This window comes from Rhinopithecus bieti, unplaced genomic scaffold (assembly GCF_001698545.2).
Source record: "Rhinopithecus bieti isolate Rb0 unplaced genomic scaffold, ASM169854v2 scaffold_25291, whole genome shotgun sequence".
Classification (NCBI taxonomy): Eukaryota; Metazoa; Chordata; class Mammalia; order Primates; family Cercopithecidae; genus Rhinopithecus; species Rhinopithecus bieti.
In genome coordinates this window covers 68,805-83,144 of record NW_016811667.1, presented here as the reverse complement: position 1 = coordinate 83,144, position 14,340 = coordinate 68,805, and the positions used below count along the sequence as shown (strand labels likewise).

The following is a 14,340-nucleotide window of genomic DNA, read 5'->3' as shown; positions in this document are numbered from 1 at the left end:
TCCACTCACTCGTCACCTCTTTCAGATCACTGAGGAGTTTTCTGTTCTTTTCAGACCTCTTTATGAGAGTTAGGTTACTTCATTGACAGTGAACTCATTATTAAAGCACATCCCAAACTTTTCTGTTTAAACATAAATTTTAAAGACTTCTCATCTCTTCTTTGACTCTAAAAGTTCACCTTGAGAGATACCCCATCATTTTGCCAGAACTCCTGTATTTACTGGTGCCTCATGAGGTCATGGACCATAGCAGTTCAGGAGATGAAGGGATGAAGGAGCTACCAAAGGCACACAGACAGTATTAGAAAAATAGATATGCTTTGAAACAAAGCCAAATAGTGAACGTATACAAAACACTCTAGCAGAGCCTTAACTAGGTTTGAGTGGAATCCTTCACTGGATTTCATGCCTGATTTCTGTCGACCCCTCATCACGCCACTAGACTTAGTTAGCTTAGTGCAGGCGCGACATCTACAGCTCCTTAGTGCCTAGCATAGTATCTTATACTTAGAAAGTGCTGATAAATGTTTGAGAAATTAATGAATTAAAGGACGGGAGCTGAGGTGGTTTCTACAACTCCTACAAAAGTAGACTCTCACCCACCTACATCTTCTTTGCTGTAGAGCACCAGAGCAGCCTTGCAGGGTAATTTGAAAAGAAGCAGGGAAAGCTACAGAAAGATCTAAGAGATACATTCCAGATCCCTCATGGGGACAGGTGAGAGACAACCATGTATAGCTAGTAGACCCCCAGGCAGGTGTGTTCTAAAGACTTGTTCTTACTACCCTGTGTGTCACCGGCAAGTAACCAAATCACTGAGTCCCACTTTATTTTTTATAAAAACGGACAATATTAATGCTTGCTTTGCTTTACATCCAATGTGAGGAGCAAATGAGATCAAACTGCAAATATTCTTCTAGTTCGTACACCATGACTGTGAGATGGAATGTGAACTGCTGTAGCTCTCCCAGGCATGAGACAGCCCCCTTTTTCACTGGCAGCTGTTTTTCCCACTCATCCCTGACTCTTCTTCTTTACTAGCTTGCCCTATTTTTTAAGTTGGGATGTGCTTTAATAGTGAGTTTGTGGTCTCGGGAAGTAAAGAAGTGTTCTTGCTTATAAGAAAATAGAACACATATCCTTCTTATCCTGTTTCTTCTTTTTTGTGTAAGGAGAAACCCAGGAGGGAGGGTAGCAGACGGTTAGGAAGGACATAAGAGAGCAAGTATCTGAGGATGCTTGAACTTCATACAGGAATCCCGGAAAGGCACTTTCCAAACATTTTGTATTTAGATTTTAACTCCTTGTGAAGACTTCTTTGCTATCTGAGGACAGTTTAAAACTACAGGTTTGAAAAGTAAAATAAAATGAAACTACAGGTTTGGTAGTTTTATGGGATAATTACTATAATCAAAGATACTGGAAAAGTTTGCTCCTGGAGGCCTATTAGGGCCATAGGTACCTAAATCCTTCCATGGGAGGAACCCATGGAAAGGTGAGTTATGTGCATTACATTTCCTGCTGTGTTACTGGAGTCAGTGATGGCTGAGGCCAGGGTTACAGCAGTACAGAATGAGGTCCCAGTAGTCTCAAATATTACTAGATAAAACTTTTACTGAAACGTTTTCTCTAAGAGGGTAGCATATCTCTTCAATCTGTCCATTTCATTAATTTATTCAACAAATATTTATTGAGCACCTACTATAATTCCTGAGCTCCTTGAGTATATATTCTATAAGTCAGATAATGGGAGACACATTATTAGTATGTTACAGAGTGAAAGGTGCTATGAAAAATAAAGTAAGAGGGAACAGGCGTTCTGGCAGAGGCGGAGGTGGGGGGCATTGGGGTGAGCAGGGGCACAATTTTAAATAGAAGTAGTCAAAGAATCTGGTAAGAAGGTAACACTTCTGCAAAAGACCTAAACGAGACGAGGAAGCTAGCCATGGAAGTTTAGGGAAAAATCATTCTAGGCCGATGGAACCAGCGTAGAAAACTCGGCATAGAAGCACACCTGGCCTGTGGGAGGAACAGCCAGGAGCTCAGCCTGCATCGTGCCAAGGGAGAGTGGGAGAAGAGAGAGACAGTGGCCAGTGAAGGGGCCACCGAGATCTTGTTCACCTTCAAGGGAAACAATTTGTTGTCCATGTGGCAGGATAATTTTTAGGAGTTAGTTATGTTTTTCCCATTCGTCTCTCACCACTCCATTTTCCTACCTGCTTCAAGGAGATAACTAGGGTCTAGGTTACGTTGTCTCCAGAATGATCTTTGACAGGACAGAAAGCAGAAAATTGCCTCCAGACCTGCCTCTGTCTGGTTTTGTATCTGAAAAACTAAAGACGGTAAAAGGAGAAAAGGAAGGATTTCCTCAGACTAAAAAGGAGATGTTCAGAGTCCTTGGAGGAACTAAGGTCTGTGGGTTCTCCAAGTAGGAAGAGCTCAAGGAGATGGCTTCCTTCAAGCACTGACTTTCTTGCCAGAATGAGGTCTTAAAGTCAGAATAGGATTGACTTGAAGGAAATACAGAAATGGGATCACATTTCCTTGTGTTTGTAGATCAAGACTCACATCCATTACTAGTGGTTATTGTAGAAGTGGATTCACAGGGCAATCGTCTCCTTTGGTGAAAACTAGTTGTGGCCACATACACTGTGAATTAGAGGAAAACAATAACAGAGCAAAGAGTTTAGGATGAGATGAACTGGATGTAGAAGGACAAAAAAGTGGAAAGAAATAAACTACCTTTGGTGTGACAGTGTGAAAGTTGGAAATGACTTTAATAATGGCAGCAAACAGAATAGTATTTTCACTTGTCTAATCCCCCACTCCATTCATTGCTTGCAAAAATTAGGAGTAAAATATAGTGGCCCCAGTAGCATTGTAAATACTTAACCTTAAAATATAAATAATACATTTATTTATTAAATTCTAAAATTTTTTTAGGTGAGAAGGTTGATAATGAAGAGAATTGTTAAAATTAGCAAATGTAACTTGTCAGATATTGTGACTGATTATGAAGAAATTGTGTCTACAAGGTAATTGCTAAAGACTATTAAGTATGAAATATAAACCTTTAAGATAATCTCTTTAAAATCCTCTAAGTTCTCTATTTTTATTTTGATTAAGCCATATGTCAGAAGATGCGGTTTCCGATTATAATGTGAAATACAATGACTTAAAATATTTGGTCAATTTAAAGTTGCATTTTGGGATATCTACATGATATATTTTCAATTATATAGTATTTGGGGGCAGTTTTTTTGCCCTCTCCTTAGACAGGTTTTAGGGCAAGAAAGAAAAATTCAAGAAACACCTTTGTCCCAAATTAGTTTTGCCCTAAGATTTCCTGTCCTGAGACTGCTATGGGGAAAGTTGTTGCTGCTAGCACCATGCTAAGCCTGTAATCTCCCCTTTGCAAAACAGAGAATCCTCAGCTGTACAAAGGTGCTGAGATGCACAGGCAGCAGCTGGGAGAGCGTTTGGTGAAGTCACTCAATTCTCATACTGTTCTATCTGTGAACTAAGGGTGGGAACACTCCCTGGAGGACACATGCAGACTCGGAATGACCAATAAGGCTCTAACTCATGTAGGATGCTGCACTCTAGTGTGTTTTACTTTTCAGTCCTTGAGGGAAAAATGAGTGTGAACATAAAACTATAAGTCTATGGATTTGTGTTGCCCAGGTTGGCGGCATATACAACTAATTCTAGTTTCAGAGCCATGTAGAAAATGTTAATATTTGGGCACTTTCAAGAGAATGATTCCTGAACAATGAATAATCTTCCAAAAGATCATCATGTTTCCTGGCTTTACCTCTCCATGTCCACGTCTCTGTTGGGACCATGTACCCAAAGGGCACGGAGCAATCACGGTCTCTCTCAACATGAGGGAACATAGCATCTCTTCCTTCCTATGCTAAGAAAAAGATTTCTCCTTGAGTTTAAGACAATTCGGTCTCCCCTCCATAATGCAGAGAATATGGTTCAGAATAATGGTCTCATTTCAATTACTCAAAACACTGATACCTTTTAAAACCAAGAAAACAAACGAGGCTAATGATCAATTTTTACTCTTTAGCCAATTGACAGATGCAGTTTGTCACTTTGTTGAACCACGGAGAAAGTTAAAACCTCAGAGGAAAGAAAGGAAAAAAGTCAGAGCGCAGACAATCTCTGATGGAGATATTAAGATTCTTGTCCGAATAGTGAGGGCCTATAATATTCCTACCAGAAAAACAACAATTAATAGGTAAGGCAATATGCCCCAATTTTTAGAGTTGCAAAAGGTCTACCTTAAATGTGATAAATCTCCATGCTGTTCTATTTGTAAACCTTTGCATGTTGTTAATGCTCCACATACATAAAATGAATGAAAATTGAAATCTTCATTTGCATAGTCAAACCTACTGTCAGTGCCATGTATTAAGAGTTTTCTGAGGTTCAAGATTCCCAGAGTAACTTTAACATGTATATTTTGAGGGTATGGGCTGTATTCTCACCTTCTTATACTGTATCAAGTAAATGCCTTTGTCTCTATTCCCTGTTGTGAAAATTCTGAAGCTTCTGCTGCCAACTGCCCTATTCCATGCCACTGACTCTCTCAGTACTGGAAGCAGAAAGCTGGAGAAAATGAGTGGGACACTAATTTTGTTTTGGGAAATGCCCCAGGAAAGCTGTGAAGCAAATGTGGAATGGTGTGTAAAATCAGAATTGCTACAGTTGCACCCTGCTGTGTTTTAGACCTGCTATTTTTAGGTAACATCTACAAATTGTATGTGCCCCAGTGGGTTTTATTTGTGTTTTGGGGGCAGAGGATACATGGGGCCAGAGTGGACATCACCAGTGGATGGGCAAAGTACAGCATCATGAATATTAAGTGCCCACGTGTATTTAGTGTATCCTGGATATTTAATGTGTCATATGTTTAGTGTCAGTATGATTTGTGTATTACTAATATTTAGTACCCAAATGCCTTAAGAATGTTAGGCATTCCCCTCTGTCTGTATTCAATACATGTGCCCTGCTTGCTTACATTTATGCTTATCACAACTCATGAATTCTTCCTATGAAAAACGCTTTGCTTACTGGCTACTAATCTATAGTTAACATCTCTTAAAGATTTTGCCAATATCTTACAAATTACAGTCTTGTTCATCTAAAATAATTAAATATGCTCAAAACAAATGCATATTTCAAAGGCTGTTTTGTGAAATAAAGACATATAAAATCCCCACCATTTTCTATAAGCATCCTGCTGTTAAAAAAAAAAAAAAGAATATTGTAACACCAAAAAAGTAGGAAGGATATATTCTTAAAGTATAACTTGTAATATATATATATATATATAGTGTGTGTGTGTATATATATATATATAGTATGGTCTAGCCCTGTGGGGCTTAGTGGGTGTTCTCCCCATGTGCGGAGATGAGAGATCATAAGAAACAAAGACACAAGACAAAGAGATGAAGAGAAAATAGCTGGGCCGGGGGGACCACTACCACCAAGACGCGGAGACTGGTAGTGGCCTCAAATGGCTGGGCGCACTGATATTACATACAAGACAAGGGGGCAGGGTAAGGAGGGTGAGTCGTCCAAGTGATTGATAAGGTCAAGAAAGTCACATGATCATGGGACAGGGGGCCCTTCCCTTTTAGGTAGCCAAAGCAGAGACAGAAGGCAGCATACATCAGCATTTTCTTCTATGGCACTTGTAAGAAAGATCAAAGTCTTTAAGACTTTCACTATTTCTTCTACCGCTATCTTCTAAGAACTTCAAAGAGGAACCAGGAGTGTGGGAGGAGCATGAAAGTGGACAAGGAGCTTGACCATTGAAGCACAGCACCACAGGGAGGGGTTTAGGCCTCCGGATGACTGCAACAGGACTTCATAATATCCAGCCTCCCACAAGAAGCTGGTGGAGCAGAGTGTTCCCTGACTCCTCTAAGGAAACGAGACTCCCTTTCGTGGTCTGCTAAGTAACGGGTGCCTTCCCAGGCACTGGCGTTGCCGCTTGATCAAGGAGCCCTCAAGTGGCCCTTATGCGGGCGTGACAGAGGGCTCACCTCTTGCCTTCTAGGTCACTTCTCACAATGTCCCTTCAGCACCTGACCCTATACCCGCCGGTTATTCCTTGGTTATGTTAGTAATACAACAAAGAATAATATTAAAAGCTAATGATTAATAACGTTTATACTAATGACTGATAATATCCATGATCATCTCTATATCTAATTTGTATTGTAACTATTCTTATTCTAACTATTTTCTTTATTACACTGCAACAGTTTGTGCCTTCAGTCTCTTGCCTTGGCACCTGGGTAATCTTCCATCCACAATATATATTTAATTGACATCCATCATGAATAACTTGCCCTTTCTTCCCCTTTTACTGAATACCTGTGAATATTTTATCATAGACCAGATCTAATCCATAGTTCAGTATTTAGGAGTTGCGCTTCCAGAGTAGTAATTATCAAATGTTTAGCTGTAACCACACATGATAAGACAATTCAAAGCAAACTCAGTAAGAACCATAGATACTGACTTATATATCTTCATAAGCACAGGAAAAACCCACCCACTCCTACCAAAACTAATATTAAAACTAATGAAGGTGTATGTCTCTATATTGTTTTTCCTGAAGAGCCTTGGATATGCCTACTTGTTCGAAATCATCTGTATCTTGCCTCAGACACAAAGAAACAATCAAATCAGTAGCCTCGGATGAGATCTTACATGAGATAAGTATTTAACACTTCTATAAAGTACAATAGTGTTTATGTTTATTTTAAATTACAATTGACTCTTAATTCATCTCTCCATCTATATTTTCTTTGGCTTCCAGTTTATTTTCCATGACACAGTAAAGGTGGCGTTTATAAAATGTAATTCTAATCATTTCATTCCCTGCTCTCAGGGTCTATATGATAAGGTATAAGCTCCTTAAAATGGCTACAAAATCTTCAGGAATCAGGCCCACGCCTACAATCAGCCTCATCTCTCTCTATCTTGCATATCATGCTACTCCTTGTTCCACGAGGGCCCTACTAGTTGTTTCCTTTGCCTGGAATGGCCTCGACACATATCCATGTTATTGTCCAAATGAACTACGACTTAAAGTTTCAAAGCACACGCTCAAACAATGATACTCTCCTTATTGTCACCCCCCCCAAAAGTTAATAGTTCCTTTTCCTGAATAATTTTCATACCTTAAAGATATTTCTCTAATTTCTCACATTTCATTGCACTTGTTTGTTTACCTGTATGTTTTCTCCTGATAGACTTTAAAATCCTTAAGAGAAAGTTCTGTTTATCTTTAGATCCTAGAAAAGTACCTGATATAGAATAGACACAATAGATGTTTATTCAATAGATAAATAAATAATGGCCATTTGAAAAACTAGAAAAATTAAGCCGTATATTTGCCAAGTAAGTTCCTAGGCCTCTATCTTTATCGACTATATACAGTATTTCAAAATCTAGTCAATGTTTATTCTGTGTTTCAGGATACTGTAAATCCATTCGTGGAAGTTTCTTTCCAGCACACTGTATACCAAACCAATACAGCAAGTGGATCTCATCCATGCTGGAATGAGGAAATTAAAGTAGATTTTATGTAAGTTGGAGTTCATTTTTCCATAGCTCCTAAAAAAAGAGCAATAACAAAATTATTTTCTTGAGCCACTTATTGAAAATAATTATTGAAATAGGCTTTAAGCTTTTAAATTATGAAATATTTGATGCACATAACCAATAATGTATATTGTAGAGCATAATATATAATCTATATGTATAATAAACATAAGTTCTAAAGAAAAGTAATAAAATGAATACCTATTTATTTACCATCCAGCTTAAAAAAATATAATATTACCAACACCTTAGAAGGCCCTTTGTGCCATTACCTAACGGCATCTTCTTTCTTTCTCCCCAGAGGTAATAACCATGAATTTGTGTTTATCATTCTTTCTCTCCTGTATGATTTTACTTCATAGATATTCATCCCTAAGTATGTATTATTTACTTATGTATGTTTTCAACTTTATATAAATTGAGTTATATTTGTGTATTCTTCTGTAATCTTGTTTCTTTAATCTTAATTATTTTGAAAGATTCATCCATGTTCATGCTTGTAGCTGTTTGCTGTGGTCTAAATGTGCTCCCCAAAATTCATGTGTTGAAAACTTAACTCCCAATGTTGGGAAGTGAGGCCTAATGGGAGGTGTTTTAGGCCATGAGAACTCCACCCTTATGAATAATGTCATTATAAAAAGGGCTTGCAGTGTAGGTTCACTTTCTTCTACTCTTCTGCCATGTAAGGACACAGCATTTGTCCCCTTTTTCCCTTCCACCTTCCACTATGTGACGACACAGCAAGAAGGCCCTCACCAGACACCAGATGCTGACATCTTGATTTTGAACTTTGCAGCCTCCATAATTGTAGGAAATAAATTTCTGTTCTTTATAAATGACCTAGTCTCAGATACTCTGTTATGGCAGCACAAAATGAACTAAGACATTGTTATTTATTTATTTTTACTTCTGTATTGCATTCTGTTGTATAAAAATGCCATAATTTATTTATACTTTCTTCTGTTGATGAACATTTGTCTTTTGCTAGTTTTGCCATTGCAAGCAATATTGCTTTGGACATTCTTGTACTTGTCTTCTGGAGCACATGTGCAAGAGTTTCTTTTTAAGATAGTGGCTCTCAGAGCTTTTTAATGTATTTGAATCATCTAGACAGCTTTTTTTTTTTTTAGGACAGGATCTCACTCTGTTGCCCAGGCTGAAGTGCAGTAGTATAATCATAGCTCACTGACTCAAACTCCTGGACTTAAGTGATTCTCCTGCCTCAGCCTCCCAAGTAGTGGAGACTACAGAAATGTACCATCACACCCAGCTAATTTTTTAAAAATTGTTATTTTTGTAGCACTAGGGTCTCACTATGTTGCCCAGGCTGGTGTCAAACTCTTGGACTCAAGTGATCCTCCTGCCTGGCCTCCCAAAGTGCTGGGATTACAGGCATGAGCCACCACACTTGGCCTGCTTCTTAAAACACAGATTGGTAAGCCTACTTCTCTAGTTTCTAATTCAGTAGGTCTGGGGTAGGGTCTGATAATTCCATCTTTAGCAAGTTCCCAGGTGGTTCTAATGGTACTAGTCAGGTGACACTTTGAGAACCTGTTTTCTAGGATATGTGTTCAAAAGTGGAATTGCTAGGTTGTAGCTGAAGTCAGCTTCAACTTTACTAGACAATGCCAAACTCTTTTCTAAAGTGATTATATCAATATACACTCCCAACAGCAGTATATACAATTTCCTTTTGTGCCATGTCTTCAATAATATTTTGTATTTTAAAAATTATTTTTCTCAATATGGTGGATCTAAAATTATATTCTCATTGTGTTTTAATTTATAATTTTTTCTTTTTAAAGAGGCAGGGTTTTTTTTTCAATTTTTTTTTTAATTAAGAGACTTTATTTTTAGAGCAATTTTAGGCTCACAAGAAAACCGGGTGGGAAGTACAGAGTTAACCCTCTCACCACAGCACACACACAGCCTCCCTCAACATCTGCGTTGTGTGATATTTGTTATAATCAATGAGCCAACATTGATACATCATCAACCATAGTCCATAGTTAACATTAGGGTTCACTCTTGGTGTTGTACATTCTATAGGTTTTGACAAATGTACAGTGACATGTTTCTACCATTATAGTATCACACAGAATGGTTTCACTCCCCTAAACATCCTGTGTGCTCTGTCTGTTCATCCCTCCCTCCCCCTGGAACCTTGCAAACCACTGATCTTTTTACTACCTTCACAGTTTTGCCCTTTAAAGAATGTCATTGTGTACATCAAGGTTCTCCAGAGAAACAGAAGCAATAGGATGTAGACAGAGAGAGAGAAAGAGAGAGCGAGAGACTTATTTTAAGGAATTGGCTCACATGATTGTGGAGGCTGGCAAGCCCACAATCTGCAGGGTAGGATGGCAAGCTGGAGACTCGGGAAAGAGTTGCAGTTTAAGTCTGAAGGAAATCTGCTGGCAGAATTCCCTTTTCCACGGGGGAGATCAGTCTTTTGTCTATTAAGGCTTTCAACTGATTGGCTAAGGTCCACCCTTATCATGGAGGATGATCTGCTTTACTCAAAGTCGACTGGCTTAAACTGTACCTAAAAAATACCTTCAGAAGCCAGGCGCGGTAGTTCATGTCTGTAATCCCAGCACTTTGCGAGGCCAAGGCGGGCAGATCACTTGAGGTCAGGAGTTCAAGACCAGCCTGGCCAACAGGGTGAAACCCCGTTTCTACTAAAAATACAAAAATTATCTAGCCATGCTGGTGAGCACCTGTAATCCCAGCTAGTTGGGAGGCTGAGGCAGGAGAATCACTTGAACTCAGGAGGCAGAGGTTGCAGTGAGCAGAGATCACACCACTGCACTCTGGCCTGGGCAACAGAGGGAGACTCTGTCTCAAAAACAAAAAGCAAAACAAAACAAAAATCTTCAGATAAACATCTAGAATAATGTTTGACCAAATATATAGAAACTGTGGCCTAGCCCAGTTGACACATAGAATTAGCCATCGTAGTCTTATAGTTGAAATCATACAGTATGGAGCCATTTCAGATTGGCTTTCTTCCATGAAAAACATGCCTGTAAGTTTTCTCCATGTCTTTTATAGCTTGATTGCTTACTTCTTTTACTCCTGCATAATATTCTATTGTATGGATGTATCACAGTTCACTTACTTATCCATATTGAGCTTCTTTTCATAGGTTCATTGGCCATTGGTATTTTCTTTTCTGTGAAATGCCCTTTCATTACTTTTGTCTATTTTTCTTCTTTTTGGAAATTATTTTATTTCTTCCATGATGATTTAGAGGGACTATCTTCAAACCAGTACAAATATTTCATAAATAATATCTAGCTGTTTTCTAACCAATTGAGTAATTTGTTGCACAATAAGCCACGTCACATCTAAGCAAGAAATACATTGAGTTTGACTAGTAAAGACATTACATAGTGAATTAGGATACAATTAAAATTTGCTTTAAATATTTATTTGAAGGAGAGGACACCACACTTCTACTCAATGAAGAGAAACATTTTTGCAGTCCAGAGGTCTTTTATGATCATTTTTTTTTAACACCAATTATGCCATGACTTCATAGGGAATAGGTTCCGGCAGCTCAGCCTCCTTCCCATTGATTCTCACAAAGGGCACTTCTCTGAGTGGAGCAGGCTGGTGCTTCAGTTGAACCCAGGTACCTTTCTCTCTGGCTTCTTTTTCTGATCATTTTCCTTCACATGTTTCAGGAAGCTATCTCCGCTATTAGAGTGCTTATGTGCTCAATACACACATTCATTCTCTTGGCAAGAATCTTGCCCTTATTTGTTTACAACAATGCCAATAGCATTACAGACTCTTCCAATTTTGCCATGGTAACACTTGTGGGCATTCCTTTTTGAACAGTACCCATTCCCTTGATGTCTACAATATCACCTTTCTTACAGATTCGCATATACATGGCCAAATAAACAACTCCATGTTTTCTAAAAGGCCTAGAGAAAAAACAGCAGGTACCTTTCCTCTTTTCCTTTGTGTTCGTCATTTTGGCGAACAATGGAAGATGGCTGCTCTAGCCGAAAGGATACTTTTCTCTATTTTTCTATTGTTTTGTATTTATTTATTTATTTATTTTTGAGATGGAATCTTGCTCTGTCGGCCAGGCTGGAGTGCAGTGGTGTGATCTCGGCTCACTGCAAGCTCCACCTCCCGGATTCATGCCATTCTCCTGCCTCAGCCTCCCGAGTAGCTGGGAGTACTGGCACCTGCCACCTCGCCCTGCTAATTTGTTTTGCATTTTTAGTAGAGACAGGGTTTCACCGTGTTAGCCAGGATGGTCTCTATCTCCTGACCTCGTCATCCGCCCGCCTTGGCCTCCCAAAGTGCTGGGATTACAGGTGTGAGTCACCGTGCCTGGCCTGTCTTTATTTTTTTTTTTGGAAGCAGTTCTTATATATTATGGATACCAGCCCTTTGTCAGTTATATGTGTTAAAACTATCTTTCCCTAATGACTTGACTTTTCATTTTCTTTATGACGTATTTTGATGAAAAGAAGTTTTAAATTGTGCCAGTCCTTTCCTTTATGGTATGTCCTTTTAAAAAATCTTTAATTAACAGTGGTCCTCCTTTACTTTCCTTACTTTAGAACATATGTCAACTTGCATTAAAATTTTAGACCATTGCATTTTCTGAAGAATGAGTGAGGATATCTTTTTGAATAATATTCCTGTATATAAAAGTATTTTAATTAAAATAGTTAATAAATCAGATTTTTAAATCCAAAAAGAAATATACACCTATGTTCCTGCTTGCTACCAAGAAGGAACAAAATAGATATAGACTAGAATAATCCTTTATGTGGTGTTTAGGGACACACACATACACACACTCATGACCCAGTAAAATGAATCTAATTCCATTGCCACTTCCTTTAGTATTGCTATGCTTTACTGCTGGGTATAGATTTCTTTCATGAGCAGGTATGTGTAGCTATTAAACATCTAAACATTTTTTCAATTAATATGTTTCTTTTTATTTTGAAAGGTGGGAAAATTGGCTTCTTATTCATGCACGTAGAGCAGGATTGTCTTACGGATTAGCCATCATTTTATATTATTTTTCTATATTTTCTATAATTTCTTATGAATATTTTATATTTCATATTAGTTCACAGTTTATATGATTTTATGGGATCTCTATGCTTTGTCCGATGCCTATGTTAACGTATATCCCCCACTAACAAAGGCTAAAGGAACTCAGAAGAACTGACATAATCACTTGCATATATGTGATGACATCTTGGAGGCTATGTAAACATTCACATCCCAGCCACCCCTTCTGAAAGTGAAAGGCTTCAAATCCTAAACAGGATTTGCAAAGAAAAGGAGACCCTGTTTGTGCCATTATTTCAACTTAGGGGTAGGGGAACTATAACGAAAAACACCTTAGAATTTTGTTAGCTTAGATGCTATGGAACTTCTCCTATTAGCAGAAATCAAATTCATTCTTCCGGATTCAACATAGGCTCAATTATATCTTCAGAGTTGTTGGCCAGAGTTCCTAAACAGATATTCTTGTTATTTGGCTGCCTGTCTGAATCTTGTACCTCTCACTTTGCATTGTTCTCTGACACTTGCTTTCTTGAACTATTTATTCTTTGTGTGTGAAGGAAATTATTGACTTAAAGGGAAATCTATTATATAATATCACATAATATCAAGTTAAATAATTAACGTATAAAATGTATTTGTTTGAAAAGTTTGTAAATGTAAAATATGTGGTCATGTGTGTTTGGAAATACTTGGAATATTAATGTAGACATTAGAGTTAGAAGAAGTATACTGTATTAAATAAATTTAGGAGAACATAAAACAGTCAATAAGATACATAAACTTATAAGTGAACTAATGAGAAGATTTGGGAGTGTTTACATCCTTGCAATTATAGCAGTGAAATAGGCCAAGAACAATGTGGAGTACAACCAAGTGGATCGCAGGCTTTGGATAAGGCAAAACCATCCAGCTACTACTTTTTGATGCCTTTGGTATAAGACCCCAACTCCCCTCTTCTTGTGACAGTTTAGTGAACAAAAACCACAAGCAAATTGATAAGTAGTCATAATAAATAATATTTATAAGTAATAAATAATATTAATTAGCTCCATGAGCCCTTCCTGGAGGAAGAATTATGGTAACATTTGAAGAACATTTTAATAGAATACAGAATGCAAAATAATGCAGAAGGACTTAAGTGATGTCAGGAATAGACTAATAAGCTAAAAAAAGTTGTAAGGATGACAGTTGTCCTTTCTCCTGCTAGCGTACTGTTGTAAATAAATATTGCCTCCCCTGCCCTTTCTTAGGTTCTGGCAACATCAAGGAAAGGAAATCCTTGAGGAACAAAGTAGGGGAGTCAGCTAGTTATTTTATCACTAGGAAATATAAGGAAACTTCCACTTAAAATTGTTCTCTAAACTCAACTAGCATTTTTCAATCATCATTGCTTGTAGGTTTCAAAAAGTTACAGAAGCTGTTGAAGATCCTTTGAAATAGTGGTTGCTTCCTTAAGCAACAAGATTCAACAAGTAATGTCAGTGGCAGCTGTACACTGAAAAGACCTGGTCTTTGGAGTTTGTCAGAACTGGGTCCAGCCAAGTGTGGTGGTACAACCTGTAGGCCCAGCTACTCAAGAGGCTGAGGTGGGAGGATCACTTGAGCCCAGCAGTTCAAGATCAGCCTGGGCAAGATAGACCCCTGTCTCTAAAAAAA

General features: G+C 38.1%; 1 protein-coding gene across 1 annotated transcript in view; it reads left to right on the top strand.

Annotated features, from left to right (window-relative positions):
- The window catches only part of CC2D2B (coiled-coil and C2 domain containing 2B), a 51,068-nt gene that overhangs the window by 151 nt on the left and 36,577 nt on the right, over positions 1-14,340 (top strand). The window contains 5 exon segments of the mRNA XM_017894524.1: positions 2,944-3,035; positions 4,079-4,249; positions 6,644-6,764; positions 7,506-7,615; positions 13,935-13,975. Coding sequence (XP_017750013.1) covers positions 2,959-3,035; positions 4,079-4,249; positions 6,644-6,764; positions 7,506-7,615; positions 13,935-13,975 — 520 coding nt within the window. The 5' untranslated portion in view covers positions 2,944-2,958.